The 18,469-nt window shown below is 48.9% G+C and overlaps 6 protein-coding genes across 6 annotated transcripts, besides 1 other annotated feature; 1 reads left to right on the top strand and 5 right to left on the bottom strand.

The window, feature by feature from the left end:
* Nucleotides 1-880: 880 nt before the first annotated feature.
* Nucleotides 881-3,624, bottom strand: FPSE_01177 (uncharacterized protein; the record flags this gene model as incomplete). Its single annotated transcript, XM_009254297.1, has 3 exons — nt 881-2,500; nt 2,554-2,916; nt 2,962-3,624. The coding sequence occupies 3 exons, from the start codon at nt 3,622-3,624 to the stop codon at nt 881-883; spliced, it is 2,646 nt and encodes an 881-aa protein (XP_009252572.1).
* A 368-nt stretch (nt 3,625-3,992) lies between these two features.
* Nucleotides 3,993-4,898, top strand: FPSE_01178 (uncharacterized protein; the record flags this gene model as incomplete). Its single annotated transcript, XM_009254298.1, has 2 exons — nt 3,993-4,156; nt 4,367-4,898. 2 exons carry the CDS (start codon nt 3,993-3,995, stop codon nt 4,896-4,898), a joined length of 696 nt encoding a protein of 231 aa, XP_009252573.1.
* Nucleotides 4,899-5,225: 327 nt separating this feature from the next.
* Nucleotides 5,226-6,492, bottom strand: FPSE_01179 (uncharacterized protein; the record flags this gene model as incomplete). Its single annotated transcript, XM_009254299.1, has 2 exons — nt 5,226-6,317; nt 6,376-6,492. 2 exons carry the CDS (start codon nt 6,490-6,492, stop codon nt 5,226-5,228), a joined length of 1,209 nt encoding a protein of 402 aa, XP_009252574.1.
* Nucleotides 6,493-6,745: 253 nt separating this feature from the next.
* FPSE_01180 (uncharacterized protein) lies at nt 6,746-8,658 on the bottom strand (the record flags this gene model as incomplete). The annotated part of the gene is made up of 6 exons (XM_009254300.1): nt 6,746-6,990; nt 7,041-8,040; nt 8,088-8,324; nt 8,382-8,403; nt 8,458-8,552; nt 8,617-8,658. The coding sequence occupies 6 exons, from the start codon at nt 8,656-8,658 to the stop codon at nt 6,746-6,748; spliced, it is 1,641 nt and encodes a 546-aa protein (XP_009252575.1).
* A 673-nt stretch (nt 8,659-9,331) lies between these two features.
* On the bottom strand, nt 9,332-13,001 carry FPSE_01181 (uncharacterized protein; the record flags this gene model as incomplete). The annotated part of the gene is made up of 3 exons (XM_009254301.1): nt 9,332-12,678; nt 12,731-12,781; nt 12,830-13,001. 3 exons carry the CDS (start codon nt 12,999-13,001, stop codon nt 9,332-9,334), a joined length of 3,570 nt encoding a protein of 1,189 aa, XP_009252576.1.
* A 1,063-nt stretch (nt 13,002-14,064) lies between these two features.
* Nucleotides 14,065-16,416, bottom strand: FPSE_01182 (uncharacterized protein; the record flags this gene model as incomplete). The annotated part of the gene is made up of 1 exon (XM_009254302.1): nt 14,065-16,416. The coding sequence occupies one exon, from the start codon at nt 16,414-16,416 to the stop codon at nt 14,065-14,067; it is 2,352 nt and encodes a 783-aa protein (XP_009252577.1).
* A 243-nt stretch (nt 16,417-16,659) lies between these two features.
* Nucleotides 16,660-16,715: a repeat region.
* The last annotated feature ends 1,754 nt before the right edge of the window (nt 16,716-18,469 follow it).

The raw sequence follows: 18,469 nt of genomic DNA, 5'->3' as shown, positions 1-18,469 counted from the left end.
GAGCGGTGACAGCTAAGTCGAATTGGTTAGGCTAGGTAGACGTTACTTGTCCTCCAGGGTGAAAGCCTGCATCCACCGAGTGTTCTGCGTATCGGAGGATGCGTCAAAGATGCGCGACGTCGTCGATGCTATTGGATCGGAAAGGAGTTGATCGATCTGAGATTGATCAAGGCAGACGTAACTGTCACCAAAGATGCCAAGGCCACGAGGATAGGTCCAGGCCACCTCCACTGAGTTGAGAGCATGAGCCACTAAAGGGGGGCACACTATAGCGGCCCTGTCAGCTTCCAGGTTGCCCCCTAACTCTAAACTTCCGCCCAGGCCTGATTACCGTTCGCGGTAGCGTGGCTTCAATGGCTAACAATTTATTTTTGGCTAGCTTAGTCACCTTCTCTCTCTATCAAAGAGGTTCAACATCTACATCATCACAAGCCAGTTATCAAATCACCTTACACGAAGGTATTGGGTCTATTTGGTAGTAGAGAAAATACAATCTCCTAGGCTTCTGAAACGAAGATTTTCTACTCAAAGCCTAACCAAAATGGTGAAAAAGGCTGTGCCAGTTGCCCTGACATGAAATCTAACGAGAGATAGGCATTGCCAAATCTACGTCGACTCTTTATCGAGTCACGTACGGACGATGAAGAGCGAGACGTGTCCAGGAAAGCGGTATGTTCATCTAGACCAGTATGCGCATCTAGTGTGTATTCTAACAAGGGTAGTTCTACAACGCTGTTCTCTTTATGGGATCAATCGCCGTTTTCAGTCTCATTGCCCAGAAGTTAAATGCTGGGAAATGATGAATACATGTCAAATTGTTCTGTATATTTGGAGCGAGGCGTCATTGTTTATTTAATCACAATACCTGAATAGCCCAGGTCTAATCATCGGCTTCTTCTACGTCTTCTACCTGTGCCCCTGCTCCGTCGCTGTTCTCCTTCTTCGAAGCAGCCTTTGCTTCTTGCTTGCGCCAAAGACCAGCCAAAAAGTCGTTTGTGCTCGCCTCTTCAAGACTTTTATCATCCCTCTTCTTCATAAATCTTGGAAACCTCAAACTCAAACCTCTCTCTTCACTCACAAGTCCGATCGCAGCAGTGTAAGTTGGACTAAGCGTAATATCCGCAAATGCCATTTCCCACACTTCTTGCGGCTCGAACCAAATATCAGGTCTTGGGCCTGAGTATTCCACAAAACTGGGTTGGGTAGTTCTCGTGTTCTGAGGCTCACCAACATCTTCGCCATCGTCATAGAACTGCCGGTTGGCCTTGTAGAAGCTATCTGTGAACCCAGACATGCACTTGCACACGGCTTCCAATGACCCTGTCTCCTCGTTACGGCAAGCCATAAGTATGGGCGACCACCATTTCGCCTTGCGTCCTTGTCCATGCCAGGCAGCGACAGGTATGAGATCAAGTGTGTCGAAACTTGAGTTGTAGTCTTTCTTGACCTTGAGCCAGGAATCAAGTCGCTTATCTGGCTCATACGTCGCCAATAAGGGCTTGCGTCTTGTTTTGACTCTTTCTCCAGTTTCATCTTTTTTGCCTTTCGACTTTCCTTTTCCTTTTGACTTTGATCTCGGTGTCAATGTTCTATCAGATCCTCCTGGTCCCTCTTCTTCTCCCTCTCCTAAGTATGGCGCCAAAGGTAAGTTGTCCAGGATTTTTACCATGATCCCTTCGCATTTGATATCTATTGCAGCTTTGAAAAACTCGAGGACTGACTCTGAGTCTGCAGACGTAGCATCAAGGCTCTTCACCCATGTAAAATGGTGCGGTATCTCCTTGAATAGCGATCGTAGAAGCTCCCGCCTCTCTCGAAATGGTCGATCTAGCAATGGCTGGCCGTTCAGATACATCAAATCGAACGAGAACATGCAGACATCTACCGTAATAGCTCCGATGTCAACGTCTTTTCTCGCTCTATTTGTGAGTGTCTGGAAATTTTTGAGCTCTCCAGTTTCACGGTCAACAGCCACAACTTCACCTTCCATGATGAAACTGTCAACACCCTCTCCGCGTATCTTTGGTATCAGCTCAACCAAGTCGGGGTATTTGTCTGTCATGACTTCCAAATGCCGAGAAAAGATGCTGACCTTCCCATCCTCGTCACAGTGTATCTGAGCTCTCTGGCCGTCGTATTTGAATTCGCATGCAAAGTCTCTTCCCTGTAATTTTGTGAGCATCTCGGATAGATCTCTCGTAATGCTTCCAAGCATTGGACGTAGAGGAACATGGAGAGAAAGGCCGCATCGTATTAGCAGTTCCTCGGAAATGCCAATCTCAAGAAGAACTGGGACAAGATCGTTATAGTTTGGGTGTCTCGCAAAGCAGGCCTTGACTATTTCCTCAGCCCGACCCCAAACTTCAGCCAGATCTTCTTTCTTGAGTTTGGCCAGATCTGTTACCGACTTTAGAGGAAAATCGGCCCCTGGTGGACGCGAGAGTAAGAAGGCTCGTGATAAGGCGATCAGCATTGTCGTCTTGACAGCACCAATGCGTAGCTGATTGGAGTTAGACAATGGTCAACAACTATTGTAGTGATGGCCATGCTTACATGTTGACAAAGGGTTCGCACAACGAATCGGCTTTCTTCTCCACCACGGGCGTCTTGGAGAAGACGATCGACTATTCTTTGCTTGGTATCTGCACTGCCCTGTCCTTGACTGCTAGCAATTTTTACCAAAGACTCGTAAACAGCCTTAATTGTGAGAGGTTTCGGTTTCCTAAGAGTGAAGCTTTGTTTCTTCTTGACTTCGAAGGCTACGTCTCCAGCATCGCCGTGTTTGTCATAAATGGCTTTTAGAGCCCGGTTATCGAGCCCGCAGGCGTTCCTCAACGCTTTGGATATCGCCGAACCACCCAATCCCAATTCCATAGAGATATAGGGAGGTGAGATGGCATTGGTTGCTAGCCAGACCTGTTCAAGTCAGAGAAGTAGAGTAAATGACGGGTAAGAACATACTGCTGGCAATAGACTTGCCGGGTCACCCTCGATAAGAACTCTTAAACAGTTTACAAGTGTGTCTACGATTTTGATTCGACTTGTTGTGCCATTGATGAGGATAAAGCAGCGAGTGAGCAATGCATAAGATGCATTGCCACCTTCAGAGGCCCAATGTTCCTTTAACTGATCCACATACTCTGCTGGATCGAATGTTAGAGGCGACTCATCGAAGGGTATCGAAGTCGTTGTTGTGTCCTCAGCCATGCCCGCAGCTTGAAGGCCAAGTGTGGGTTTCGCCTTGTTGTTTGTACTAGGCTTGTTCAAAGCCGTTGGGAGAGTGATTGACGGTTTGGACCTGGTCGATGTTGGACTTGGGCTTTCATCTCGGGATAGTGACACATTGTGCTTATTCGGAAGTTGCAGAGTCTGCTCCTGGAGCGCCGCGTGAGGAGTGTTGGCAACCTCTTGATCCCATTCCGCCTGGAGTTTCCTGGCCAATTCCTCATCAGTCATTTTCGTCGGAATATCACTTGATGCGCCATCATTTTCTTCTAGCTTTGGCTTCTTGCTAGAATCCGCTCCATTTTGTTTCTGTTTTGAGAAGAAATACTCAAGACCTTTAGCCGGCGCTGTTGATTTGGTGCCGTTGTTGAGCTTCCGTTTCTTGGTGGGACTCGGCATGATGGAAACAGGCTGTAATTTGATTGTATTTCCCGCCCATTAATATTGAGAACTTCTTGGTAAAAACGACAGACATAACCCGTCAATCAGCATTTGTAAACAGTAAATACGTCTACACGTCCATCATTACTTGACAATTCAATACGCGGCGCATCGATGACGACGTTTGGCGCGAAGCCACGTGATGATAACTGCTCCCTAAATATCAGGAACCAGCCCGCTACTCTGCGCTAAACCTTTTTGGCACGCACAGCACAGCACAAGCGATTCATCTCACACAACGTCGAAATCTTTGCTCTGCCCCACCATCGCGAACCTCCCCCCGACATCCCCCTCATAACGACCCCTCCCCTCTATATACCACCACCATGAACGGAGAAGACCCGCCAGAGAGGCCCCAGGAGATCTCGTCCATCATCAATGGACTTGAGCGATACAACCCCGAGGCTGTTGGTGCTCTCGAGACCTACCTCCAGGACCAATGCGAGCAGAAGTTCACTGACTGCAATGCCAACCGAACACTATTGAAGCTGTGAGTGTAGTGCTTTTTTGTTGATGTTGTTATTTAAAATCTGGGCTTTATGTGATGACCTTTTGTCAACGTTTCCTATTACCTGACTAGTGTCGGCGGGTTGTTCTCAACTTGGCCGCACCTGAAGTCAACTATTAGTGCGCCTGAAATGCCCAATGTCCTGATTGACTTTGCTCACACCTTCTCGACGCAAGACTAACGCCCTTCCAGGTACCAGCTCAACCCTGATCGCATCAAGGATGAAGTCATCACCAACGTCCTGGTCAAGACCATGACCCAGTTCCCCTCCGCGCAGTTCTCTCTCGCTCTCCACCTCATCAACCCCTCCTCAGTTGTCACTGGCGACCTCGGTGAAGCCATCACAAAGCTCCGATCCCTCAATGGCCAACTTGAGGGTGCTCAGTACTCCCGCTTCTGGGCCGACCTCGACGACGACATGGTTGCCGATTTGATTGCCGACATTCCCGACTTTGAGGAGGTTGTCCGTCACCGCATCGCCCTCCTCGTTTCGCAGGCTTTCCGTGAGATTCAGATCGGCCACCTCGAGTCATGGCTCGGCCTCAACGAGGACGCCACTAAGAAGTTCGTCACTGAGGTTTGCGGCTGGACTGTCGATGCCGAAGGCAACGTCAAGGTTCCCTCAAACCCCGACAACGAAGCCAAGAAGGCTGAGATCCGTGAGGACGTCAACGTCGAGCAGTTCTCCAGGGTGCTCCGACGGTCATGGGAGGACACTGTTTAGGCTTTTTCAGAGTTTTAGCGGATCAAAAGGGATTTCTTGCGCACTTCCCCCCATACGATGGGATTCGGACATGACGACCCATGATGTGGAAAGGTTAGGAAGGGCTCGCATGGTAGCATGGCGGGGCATTACAAAAATCTAGGCGTTTAATCGGACATGTCATTCCAGAGCAATCCAAGGATCTAGAGATGCATAGAACTTTGCGATTTGTTTATCTATCGTATTTGGCTCATGTGTACCACAAAATTATGTGACCGCTGCTTACAGTGCTTTTGATGTCCCGCTATATCCTTTTTTTTTTTCTTTGTCCAATGTGCCCAAAATTGTCTAGTTGCCCTTGGACAGTTCTTCCCATTGTACGCCAGCCCATTCTTCCTCATATCCAACCTGACCAATTGGTGTTCCTCTGGGGGAGCAATCCTTCTCACACACGCCAACAATAATAGTACCCCACTCCATGCCCTCCAGGCTCAGGTCGTCGGCCTCAAGCTCGGCAATTGCATTTGGCGTCAACTGCACCTCAAATACTCTTCTGGCTTTGCAGTTAGGGCATCGAGGAATATCGCCCTTGTTGATAGCTACAGCAACAGCGTCCTTCTTTGAGTACAGCAGGGGAGTACCTGCGAACTCATATCGAATAACTTGATCAGGGTTCTGCGCCAGACGATCGGCGAACTTCTGGAATGTGGCATCCATAGACGACTCGAAAGCTTCACGGTCGATTATAGAAGGCTCCGCTGCGTCGGCGGCTTCGAGACGGGCGTTGGCGGGAACGTTCGTCGTTGTAGGGTCCAGAGTCTCAAAGTCGGCATCGGCAAGATACAAAGTAGGGTAAGGTTGCGCCTGGGCATCCTCTGCAGGCCAGGGTTCAGAGGGCGAAGGTGGTGTCGCCGGGGTATCTTGGATATTAAGAGACTCGGCAAAGCTCTTTGTGAGTGAGGCAGCTGCTGGCTTGGGAGAGGCAGATTTAGCTGGCTCTGAAGAAACAGGCTTGGCCGGCTCAGGTTGTGAGTTGGAAGAAGAGAAGGGGTTAGATCCAGAGCCAAAAGGGTTGCTGGAGGTGCTAAAAGGGTTGGCATTTCTGGAGAAGGGGTTTGCGTTGGAGGCACTTCCTAAGCCCTTTGAACCAAATAGTGTGTCGCCCAGTCCAGGTCCGTCGTTCTTGGGCTTCTCTTCCTCAACTTTCTTCTCCTCCTTGGGTTTATCCTCCTTCCATACTCGTACACTTCTCAATGCACGAATGCTGCCCTCTTTGCGCCGACAGGTCTGTCGCCTACACGCAAAGACAAAAAGTCGTCGCTCATGTTCAGGAAATCGCTCGGGAAGTTCGCCGTTGAGTTGAAGGATCAAAGCCATAAAGTCCTTGCAGACTTTACATCGTGCGTAGGCTGCGCTGGGAGCGCTGTTATCTAACCAGTCCTGACTCCATTGTTAGCAACCTTGAGTTTGTGCAGTGCGGGACGGGTCAAAAACTTACAGGGCGACCACCGAGTTTGCTAACAGTGTCATCATCGGCTTCTTTAGAAGCGTATCCGAGAAGGACGTTTGTCTCCTCAAACTCGCCGTCGGAAGAATCAGAATCGTAGGAAGCCATATTGCTGATATTGACGGGTTGATTGCTGGATGATGATGGTGGGGTAAATATTTTTTTTCTCTTTCAAAGACTCGGACAATGCGGGGCTTAGCGTCACTATCAGAGCCCAACTACAACTACCTACCTAACATATATATGACTTCGTAGATTATTAATGTATCACAATAGTATTTTTGAATCGTAACGCGAAACCGTAATATTATATATTACGTCCCAGAGTCTTTTGTCTAGCCTCATTTTAACGTGGTATCTCCTACATGTGATCATTAGGTCCATCCATGCCAGGCCCAGGGCCGCCTGCTCTGCCCATCTGTCGAGCCTTCAACAACTCGTCACATAGAAGCAGGTTGGATGCAATGCTTGAGCTAGAAGCAATGCAATTTCGCAGAACTCGGTAAGAATCGTAGATACCCTCCAGCTCAGGGTCCATGGGTTCACCAGTCTCGAGGTTAAGACCGACGACGTTGCCGTCGGCGTACTCATCTTGGAGATCCGCAACTGCGACAAGTTAGCTATTGTATCAACTAGATTAGAAGAAATGAACTTACGAGCATCCTGGATGTCAAGGCCAGCGTTGGCAGCCAGGGTCTTGGGAATAATGAGAAGAGCATCGGCGAAAGCCTCAACACCCCACTTAGCCTTACCCTTGACAGTCTTGCCAAAGGCGTCACTCTTGAGGTGAGAAGCACAGGCGACCTGGAACGCACCAGCTCCAGGAACAACAGACTTGTCGACGATCATGTTGTAGACACTTCGAAGACCGTCTCGGACGGCATCTGTCACCTGGGCAATGGTGTGGGCATTGGGGCCCTTGATCATAAGAGTAACGGACTTGGGGTCCTTGACCTCCTCAACGAAGGTGTACTTCTCCTCTCCCAGAGTCTGCTCGTAGACGAGACCAGCGTAACCCAGAACCTCTTCGGACAAGTCATCGACACTGTTCTGGGCAACACCGCCACAAACAAGCTGAAGACGCTCCATGTTTCTGCGCTTGGCTCGTCGGAGAGCCAGAATGTTGTTCTTGGCGAGGACGTCAAGAGAAAGGGGGTCGATACCCTTCTGGTTGATGACGACAAAGTTCTTTGTTCCATCGTTGCCGCAGAGCTCCTTCTTGAGATCGACGATCTTCTTGAGCTTGGCATCGACAAAGCGACGCTCACTCTCAACAAGCTTATCACGCTGCTCGGCGCTGGAGTAAAAGAAGCTAGAGTTAATCTCGGTCTTCTCATACTCCAGACTGACGTTCATGGTAAGGATGTAACAGTTCTCGAGTCGCTTAGGCATATCGGGGTGACGAGCACCGTGATCGAGGGCCAGTCCACGGATCAAGCGAGTGTCGGCAGCTGTTCGGTGCTGCATCTTCATAATCTCAACCATGTGTAGATCGGGCTTTGCGCCCTCCTGGTAAATAGCAAGAACGGCATCGACAATATCGGGGGTAAGCTTCTGGGCCAGGGTAGCGTTAAGCTTGGTGGTAAGCGAAGTACGAGCGACACTGAGGAGGAGTTCTCGGTCAACCTCCTTGGCGAGCTTGAAAGAGTCGAGGAACTACAACATTTAGTCAGAATTCCAAAGTATTGAGGCAGAGAACTTACCTTGAGGGCCTCGATCTTGGCAACCTCAAAACCATCAGTGATAATTCGAGGGTGCAGTCCTTCCGAGATGTAACGGTCTGCCTGCTTGAGAAGCTCGCCGACCAGCATAACAACTGAGGTGGTTCCGTCACCGCAAATATCGTCCTGGGCGGTCGCTGCTCGGGCAATCATAACGGCGGTAGGGTTTTGTATTTGCATCTCGCGGAGGAGAACGTTTCCGTCCTTGGTCAACTTGATCTGAGGGTATCGGTCAGTTTAGGGGTCGTCGAGGGGCATTTTGATAGGTAATCGTACCTGACCCGCACCGTCAACAAGCCTGATAAATGGTTAGTTTTGAGCAAAAACATTCGAGCCCGAGAGAGAAACGCACATCTTAATGGTGCCTCGAGGGCCCAAGTTGGACTTGAGGACATCCTGTAGGCCTTCACCAGCACTGATATTGACCTTCAGAGCTTCGCCCCTCCTCTGCGACAACGGGGTTAGCAGGCTGCAAGGCCACTTGTCTGCGGGGGGTATTATTTCGACGTACTCGGGACTCGGCCTTTGGGTTGAGGAGTTGTGCAGCCGACATGATTGTAGATCTCTTTTGTTGGCACGGTGGCTATATTCGAGATCGAGAAAATCGAGTCTATGAAGAAGCGGTGCTGGTGTTGAAGGTTTCGCGATTTCGTAATCGCACAAGCTTGCACCAGCTGGTCAACAGGCAATAGCGGACAGGCTAGGCTGGGACATTTTTTCTGCCCCTCCTGCCCTCCATCCAAGGGGTAAGGCGGTGTGGGTCAACCAGTCGGTGTACGAGGTGAATTTATAGAGGGGCTCGGTGAGAGTCCAATCACTATAGAGATATGCTTGCTGTCCAAAGATGCTATCCAAGCTATGACAAACAGGACCTATATAATTCGGATGCACTCAAGCCTGAGAAAGGAACATTGATAGATACTTTCATCGCTGATCATGTGCTGACGAGACTTCTCATCGTTTCTCGAAAAACAGATTTTTTTAAAAAAAATAAAGATACTCATAACGATATCAACCCAGAAGCTCAATATCACTACCGCTAATCATATTATTCATGAAAGTAATTTCAGTCCTCGTTTACTTACATCCAGTTCGTATTTATTTACTTTATTTCCACTAAAGTACTAAGGTAGGTAGCTATCAACTACTGAATGTGTACTCCAACGCCAAGTTTGATTCCAAATGCTTCTTCGCCACTACATGCATGGCTTTTCAACTTCATCCACTCATTTACACTCAGCTCGATGTTTCTTCCAATCCTTCTTCTGGCATTCACCAGAGCAGTATTTAACCCTTTGGCAACGTGAACACTTCTTGAGCGTTACTCCCTCTTCATTCTCTGGCTTTCCACAGCTTCTGCATCGCTCAACTCGAGTGACGGGAGTTCCTTGGGGAAGTTCAGCCGGGTTAATGACTTCCTCGTTACACGGGACTGCGTAGGTTGGGCTGATTGCAATCCTAACAGCATTAGGTGCTGCATTAGCCCATTCAGGAAGTGAAACGAAGTTTTCAGGTAGACGCCCGTTTCCACATGAACACAAAACTTGCTCGCCATCTTTGGTGCTGAGTGGTATCGTAGCTCCTTTTCTCTTGTACTCGCATTTCTTGCTGTGTGACCAAGTGCGGCATCGCTCTACCATCGATGGAAGTGCCTTCTTCCAGAGGTCGAGTTCCGCATCGTCCACGGCGACGCTGCCGCACTCAAGCTCCCTGAGCATGAGAAGGAAGGATTCCATTCTACCAGATGACACGAGATCCATTGTGAATGGAATGACAGCTGCATCGAGAACGACTGAGGCGGCGTCACCGTCAATTCTGATGGCTGATACGAATACCAGCATATGTATACCTCCTCGTCCAGGGTGGTTGATGGCAAACAGGCCTGTCTGCCCGCCCTGCAAACCTGAAGCAATCATGAACATGGTGAAGATGGATTCCTTGAAGTTAACCGCTGGGTCATGCGATATGCCGCTTTCATCACGTACATCACGCAGGTACTTCTCTCGAGATGAGAACATCAGTGATGTCAAGGTCGTCATCCATCGATTTCTATCTTCGTTCTCCAGGTCAAGAACTGGGAGACTGTCGAGGTTCAAATGCGGCATGTTCAGGCTTGTCGGGACGCCAGTTGAGGAGATTACCGAGGGATAAAGGAAGCTCAATAATTCCGGAGAATAGGCTGGTTTTGCCAGTGGTGCTATCAACTCGATATAGCCCGTTGTTCGAGCAACTCGTGACTTGATCCCATCATTGGTAACAGGCACTGGAAATTTGAGAGGGCAAATAAGCTTGTCTTCGCCAAATATAACGTCAACGATAAAGGGATTTCGTAGACGAAACTCAATTGGGACCTTGCTTTTGAGCAGATCCCTTCCTTTCTTCGAGGTGATATCCAAATGGCCTGTGATCGTGGTAATAGTAGACTCTGATGGCGGTATGTCAAGTAACATCTTTGTCGCCTTATCATCATGGCCCTCGTTCACTGCCTTGTCGAGAGGTTTGACAGCCGCGCACAGGACAGGGTAAGTGTCTTGACCGGGCAGGTGCTTTGTTACAAATACGCTTGACTTGTCGTCAATTCGTGTCTCAAAAACGGCCATGGTCATTCCAAGGATAGGTCCAAAGATGGCTGAGTTCTGTCCCGTTGGAGGGACACATAGGCTTACCAGCGCCGACTTTGGTTCATTCTGCAGGGTTGATGTAGGGACATAGAAAGATGCGATAAGGGGCGAGTCTCCGTCCCAGCCAGCCTGGTCTCTTTCGATTATGACTTGGAATTCGTCATCGTCTGGCATTTTCTTTGTTTCTACATGGCCAAAAGCAATCTGGGTATCGCCAAACATGTTTTGCCATGCTTCTGTCGCATTGTGGCTGGACCGCACTGATCCGATAAGTGGTGGTGATACCATCCTAAAGGCATTTTCCTTATGCTTATACAGTCGGGCAACAGCGTTTCGGGGAATCACTACTGTGACAGCGACTGCTGGCGGAAGTGACTTCCAACGATTGAAACCACCATTTTCAGGGATGGATCTGCTCTCCTGTATGATCCAAGGCTCTGTATTGACACCATGGAGGTGAAGCTGGAGACAAAAGTCCTGCATGCCGTTACTAGCTAGCAGAAAGCGATGCTCTTGAGCAATAGAGTCGATCAATGCTGAGCACATGGTTGGCCATTCCGTCGCCACTCGTGTCATGACGATCTTGAGCATAGCGGCGAAGCTTGCACGATTGAAATTCCCATAAGAGTTTGACCTATTGTCCATACTATCGACTTTTGTAATGTTCTCAGCTTCGAACATGTAGTCGTATAGGGGAGAAAGCAATTTGATCAGTTGCTTAGAGTCGATGTGCAGCTTTCCATGACTGACTTGGTCTGAAAAACTATTGTTCCGCTTCCACGCCAATCGAGTACGCGTCTGCGTCTCTCCTTCTTTCTCGTTCATCATTCCAATCAAGATCTCGTCGACGTGAGACTCAACCTTCGCGTTGGTCCAGTATTGCACAGGACTGAATCCGAGCAGCAACGAAAGGGTGGGTGCATGGCCACAAAGCAGTTTATCAAGCGCACTGTCCTTGGACTTTTCAGACCTGAGAAGCAGCTCTGTAAACAAGGAGGCCCATGGCTCATTTTTCAGTAGGGGCCCTGCTGCGATAAGAATATTGAGAGCTCCGATGTGGTCAGACAGGTTCGAGGTATCGATCATATCGAACGCGGAAGGCCCTGTACCACCCTTGCCATATTCCTTCGGGTCCAAAACCAGTGGTCGAGAATCCCAGGTTCGTCGATAAAGGTTGGCCGGTTTTCCTGTTGCTTGGGCGGTCTGGAAGTTGTGACAAAGAGTCAAGGCATCTGCAATGGCGAATCGGATAACGATGTTCTTTTTCAGCGACTTGAAAGCAGAGATCCATTCATTGAACTGGGTTTTGGCGGCAGCTGAGGCAGTAAAGTCTTGTTCTGAGCCCTTGGGTTCCATGGGGGATCCTTCCAGGAGAGCGGCATAAGCAGTGGCCAGGTGAAAACCCATGATGGGATCACTGCCGTAGTGTAGGAGACTGTTCTCAGAGAGGAGACTGACGAGGAGTGGATTTGGTGACTTGTCCGTGGTCTGTCGTGGCGTGACCGTGCCTTCTTTCCAGTACTGTCGAGACATCTCTATCAACTTTACTCCTGCCTGCAGGGATAAAGGTGCCGCAGAGCGCATGACCGCGATATTAGCACCTGCCTCACCGAACATCGCGTTGTGGTGGTCCATGGACGGCTTGACATTCTGCTGAAATGTCTCCATGTAGTCTCCCGATTGGCACTTGGCTGCTGCATTTTTTATAGTCATCCAGACTCGTCGGACATCTGACAGTGTGTCGGCATCGCAAAACTTGATGGACTTGGCAAAATTGCTGGTGTTCCACTCATCGAGGGACTTGGATGCTGTGAGTAGCTTGGTGGCGGTTTGCAGCACAGCAGCAGCAGTATCCTCATCGACATGAAAATGGTAGTAGACATTCCAAAGCTGCTCATTGCTGAGTTTGCAGTTCTCATCAAGAAGGAAAATCAGAAAAAAGGCATTGCGAGCTGGGTCTTGTCAGCGGCTTTGAGGCGCTTTACTGCAGGGTAATTCGCCTACCAATGATGCTTTCTGCTACATCACAACAGGTAATGTCGATTTTTCTCTGGGCTTCTTTAGTCAGTTACTGAACAAATAAGCGGTTAAGTGAGGACTTACGAAGTCCTTTCTCGAGATATGTTGTGTAAAGAACGTTGCGCAAGTCACCACATCCCAGTGACAGAATATCCACGTCCTGACCGTGAGGAATGGATCGGGTCAAGCTGGTTGCTGGGGTATTTCCAGCAGCGTAGAGAAAGCTGGTTTTCACGGCGATGGTGGGCGTTAACATAGTCAATCAGCTTTGAGGAGACTGTCCTGCAGCTAATTGCCTGTTATTATTTGTGGTGGTTGTGTGAGAAGAATCAGTGAAAGTAATGGAGGGGAATTTTAGTTGATGTATTGAGAAGCTTGAGCTAAGCTGTGGTCGATAGGTGGGCTGCGAGCTTCTTGAGTGGAGAATAGTGAGACGCTGGGATCTTTAATATTTAATGTGCCACCTACTATGTACCCAGGTGGGTAACAAAATAGACGGAAGTAAACCAGTATGAACGCAATAGGCAGCCGATGGATTCTAAAACGTGAATTGCAACAAAATGAAATATAGTGTAAAACATATATGTTCAAGCCAGGTTTGTACGAAGCCCAGTGCGTACTCTTACATAGGTACTCATACCAATCCCGTACGGTTAACCACACTTATACATCGGCTCAGTTATAACACACATAACTAACTAGGCAGCCAGTTTCTATACATTTCACATCAAAAGGCACAGTAACAGTCATCAATGAATATTCCATTGGTAAATCCTAAGCAAAGTCCCAACCGAAAAACTCCATCAAGGCGGTCCAAAAGGGTGTGCGACACCCAACCGCGTTGAGACCTTTGCTCTCTAGCAATCTCCAAATCCCAAAAACCCCATATCCATTCGCCTGTTCCACAGTTGACCCCCCCAAAAAAACCCAGATGCTGATGTTGAAGGGAAACCCTCTCCAAGTACGAAAAGTCCGAACCCCGTGCCTTTTTGTGACCTTCATGACTCCCCCGTATCGTGTTGTACATGACAAGACGTGACTTGCTGTTATGCATGCATACCTATGCATCGGTGCATGGCCGCGTAACGCGTGATCGTCGTGAATATAAAAAAAAAAAGTGAAACGAATAACAATAGAAATAATAAGAATGCCATGCTGATGCTTGCTTGCTTGCTTGAAAACAAAGACGCAAGTTGGCAAATATTATCCAAAATGGAGACTGAACAAAAAGTAAGGTAGGCCGACGCTGATTAGGTAGGTTTCGAAAAGGCTTTTGCGCTTCAATAAAACAATAACAAACCCAAAGCGTAGGGCACAAACTAATTGCTTCCAAAGAAAACGTCGTTGCCATCACCGGGGAACATGCTGCTTTCAAATTCATCATCCTCAAACTTACCCATGGACATCATGTGGGAATCACGGTCTAGCTGGATAAGACCATTGTCGCCACCAAAATGAACCATGAGGTCGTCTGCGCTGCTCATTCCCAGAGGAAGGGTAGCAGCCATGGTCGCCGAGGTCACGTATGTGGATGTACCGGGGATGGCGGTTAGGTCGTCGGTGTTCATCGAGTTGTTTTGTTCGACCTCGAAGTAGTGGGTGCCAGGGGGGGATGATGATTGTGAGAGCTCAGGAGGTGTGTTGTATTGGCTCGCGGCGCTCTTGGCAGGAGATGCAACGTGCATGGGAGTACCGTCCATGATGGCTTCAGGGGAGACGTAAGAGTGAGCGCTGACAGCGGATGGTGAAGAGGCATACTCTTGGAGAGCTGCAGCAGTGAGGCCGGTCATGGGTGCTGAGGAGACGGCGGCAAGGTTTTGGCTTTGTGAAGGCATTCCAATGTCCATCATGTCGTCAAATATGTACTGATCTGGTGAGGTTACAGCTGAGCTGTCCGAACATGCAGAGAAAGACGACATTGAGCTGATGGACATGTTCTTCTTGCGGGTTCTAGCGGACTTGTCCATGCGGGTCTCGATATCAGGACGGCCCTTCTTGGGGGGTCGTCCTCGCTTGACAACCTTGCGCACGACATTGTCGAAAGCGCCAATACACATGCCTCGCTGACGGTGTCGAGTGAGAGCGTCGTGGCGAGCGAAGCTGTTGCCGCATTCACAGGGATAAGGCTTGATTCCGGTGTGGATCTTGGCATGTCGCTTAAGGTCGTGCTGCCTAACGAAGCACTTTTGGCATGTGGGACATTGGTATTGACGGTCGTTGAGGTGAGTCTGAACGTGCGACTTGATGTTCTCCTTGCGGCCGAACTTCTTACCACAGTCCTCGTATGTGCATGTCCACTTGCCGTCGCCTGCATCAGGGCCGCTGATGAACTGAGCGATCTCATCTTGAGTCACGCCGGTCTCTGTCTTGGTCTCCTCAATGTTGATACTGGCAATGCTGGCAGCACTAGCGATGCTTGCAACAGATTCTGTTCGGCGATGAGGAGAGTGGCGACGAGAGGGTGTTTGTGAGGGTGTGCCAGAGATGGATTGTGCGCTAATTGAGTAAGGCCTAAGATCGATAAAATGTTCCATATGGGGTGTGCTGGGGCCGACATCGAGACCTTGGATATCTTGACGACCGAAACCGTTCTCGATCTTTAGGAACTCGTTGTTGAAGTTGTTCATGTTCATGTAGTCAGGGGTCGCCATTGGCACTCCGTGGAAGGATGCCTCAGAAGCTGAGTCTGTTTGGCCTTGGCTAGACATGTCCTGCTCAGAGTGTTGTCTGATATCCTGGAAGATGGTCTGGGCCCTTCGGTTTCCCCCACGGTTCCTCACGGGCTTGATAGTATCTTCCATAGACTCATCATAACCCTCAGAGAAGCGACTTGGCACAGGCTCGTCCTTGACCAATCGGTCCTGGGAAGTCTCGGTGGGCGTAGGGGGAAAGTAGCCTTTCTCCGAGTTAGTCGTGGCGGCCAGTGGCATCGTCCAGTCGAAGGACTGACTTTGTATGTTCTGGCCCCGGTTCTGGTTCTGGCTCGGGGGAGTTGCTGGTCTCGTTGAGTCCAAGTTCTCGAACTTGTTGACGCGGTCCATGATGCCGCCGCTTATCCTCCGCGAGGTCCTCCTTGTGCTGGAGGTGTCACCTTCAGAGGCCCAACCCTGGGCGGAGGACCCCTCGGAGGGGAAGGTCATGAAGGATGGTGTCGAAAGAGCACTATCATTGTTAAAAATATCAAATTCCTTACCTCCCGACAAATTGTCGCCGTAAGCTTGCTGTCCTTTGCTCATCATCACGTTGAGGTCTGTGGTGTAAGTATCAAAGGGAATTGAGTTTGGGTCAAAGCAGGACGGGTCGAATCGCTGTGTCTGAGGAGTTCCGTGAGGGGACATGAGATAGTTCTCGCTTCCACTAGATGCCAAGTTGGCGTAAGGGTGCTGTGTGCCCGGGCGTGCTTGTATGCGCTGCTGCTGCGGGTAATTGGCTAATCCTGTGTTGTTAGTATTTGTACCTACCATTTGCTTCTGCCTTGTCATTGTTGTTGATGGTGATGCTGTGATTGGTTGTCTTCGAATATCGAGACTGAGGCCGCGTCGGTGTGCGGTTTGTCGTTGTGTAGTTGGCAGATTGGGGATCTTGACACCCTCGAAAGCATTCGGTGTCGAGTTTTGACGCCGATGCTGCTTCTGTCGAGGGTGAAGTCCTCCTGATGGATTGGACATCATTATGTCGCAACGGGAGTCCGGAAATTGAATTGTCGTCGGTTGTTCAGTTGTCGATTGGAACCTATTGGTCCGAAACTGGAGGCATTGTTAGGTCAATCAACCTAATAATGCTGACTAGTGGTATCAACTTTACTTACCTCACACAGCGCAACCACAGAGCGCCGGGCTACCGAAATAGTTCTTTCGTGTCCAATTGGTATCGACTTTGCGATCAATATATGTGTAGGTTCAAGCCGAAGATTTGATGGGGCGAGATGAAGTGTAATGCGATGCGATGAGATGGGTTTGAATGCGATGGGCACAATTGATGCGCGAACAGATTATCTGTTCAGTAACAGTGTGTTTAGAGTATGCAGCTTTGGTGCTAGATACGAGAAGAGTAGTGGGTAGCTTGCATCTTTGGGGTCGGCGCTCCAGATCTACTTGGGCAGATGCTCAATCATGTAAACATATTCTGATCACCTGGGGCAACGTGTGCCACCCAAATCCAGATTCACAATAGGCTCAGCCCACTTCCTCCCATCCTGGTACATCTTAGCTCTAGCGGCTAAGTTGGTCAGTTAGTTAGTCGATCGAACCAAGACCAAGAAGAGAAGACCCAGCTTCTGAGACGTGACCTGGACGACGACCGTCTTACACCTTGTTATCCTCGGTATCTGTCTGACCTTGAGCTATTTTCAAGCTATGATCCATCAGAGTCGATACTTTCTCCCCCTCTTTCTTTCGTCTCAATCTATCTTCTCACTAATTTAGCTGCTTTCCTAATTCGACACACCTCTCAAGCCATTAGATCCAATCTCAACAATCTTCACCGTGAAGACAAAAAGGTAAACAATCCAGTGCACATACCCATCGGGAATAGGGCCACGCCTCTTCCTATTCCCTGTTGCTACCATAACAACCTGGGATTATAGTAGCACATGTCTCAATTATAGCAACAAGGGAAGCCAGGAAAAAACAATCCTTGCAGCCGATGTAATGACGTCTTGTTTCAGGATCAACAGAGCTCCAAAGCTAAGCTGCCTCAACTAACCTGGCCAGGCCGAAGCCATGCGTACGCATTTCCATACCAGGTGAATGTGGCTCATTGGACAGTGATAAACGCCCAAAGGCTTACAACGGGCTTTTGCATTCCAGCCAAACAATCGACAAAGATATGCTGTGTCATAGTCACCAATCCCCAATATGTTGCCCAGGTTCCCCAGTCCATGACTGTACATTCTAGCTTTCAGCTCTTTAAGGTTGGTTGAGGCGTTCGTCAGCAAACAAAATAACACTTAGCGCCTGACATCTCTAACCCAGTCCTTGAGCTCAATTGGACATGTGTCAGTTAGAATCTTCACAACGGGTCGATTGACAGCGTGGTGGTTCTGTAGATCAATATATTGCTTGACTCCACTACTGAAAGACATCCATGTCAAACTAGAACCCGAAGCTGCTGACCTGGCTGCCTGGTAGCTATTTGCTGGTCTAGTATGGTCCTGATTATTCGATTCGTCCGTAAAGTTTTCTTCATGATTGTTATAGGTTATCCTTTTTAAATTGTCAACCACTCTGCCTGGGTATTTGCACACTCTATCGTCCGGACTTACTCCTCTGTGTCTAATGCATGTTACCCTATACCTACTTGCCAACTTTTCAACGTTTCGTGTCCAGGTTATCTCACACAACGACCTGGTTAGGAAACCTATAATATTGCGATTCGCATACAGATGTATAAATCTGTGCGCTAATAGAACTTAGCACTCTTAACATCATATACTTAGCAAAGAGGCGCTAACGTCAGTCGGGCGGTTTAACGGTCTAGAACAAGCGCGTGTGGATGCCTCGTCAACTGCGAGTGTCCGTATTCTGTTGGCGATGAGCGCCGTTACATAACAGGACAGTTGAGAAAGAAGCTAATTGCGGACTTACGAGCTATACATCGAACTAGCATAACTTGAATTTATCAGAATAGAAAACCAAATATTATAATTGATGAAAATGTTCATGAGCTCTTGAATCATCTCATTTACCCTCTATGCCCCGAAACCAGGTCCTACATTTTCATCTA

The sequence above is a fragment of the Fusarium pseudograminearum genome, chromosome 3, assembly GCF_000303195.2.
Source record: "Fusarium pseudograminearum CS3096 chromosome 3, whole genome shotgun sequence".
NCBI lineage: Eukaryota > Fungi > Ascomycota > Sordariomycetes > Hypocreales > Nectriaceae > Fusarium > Fusarium pseudograminearum.
This window is presented reverse-complemented; position numbering and strand designations above follow the sequence as displayed.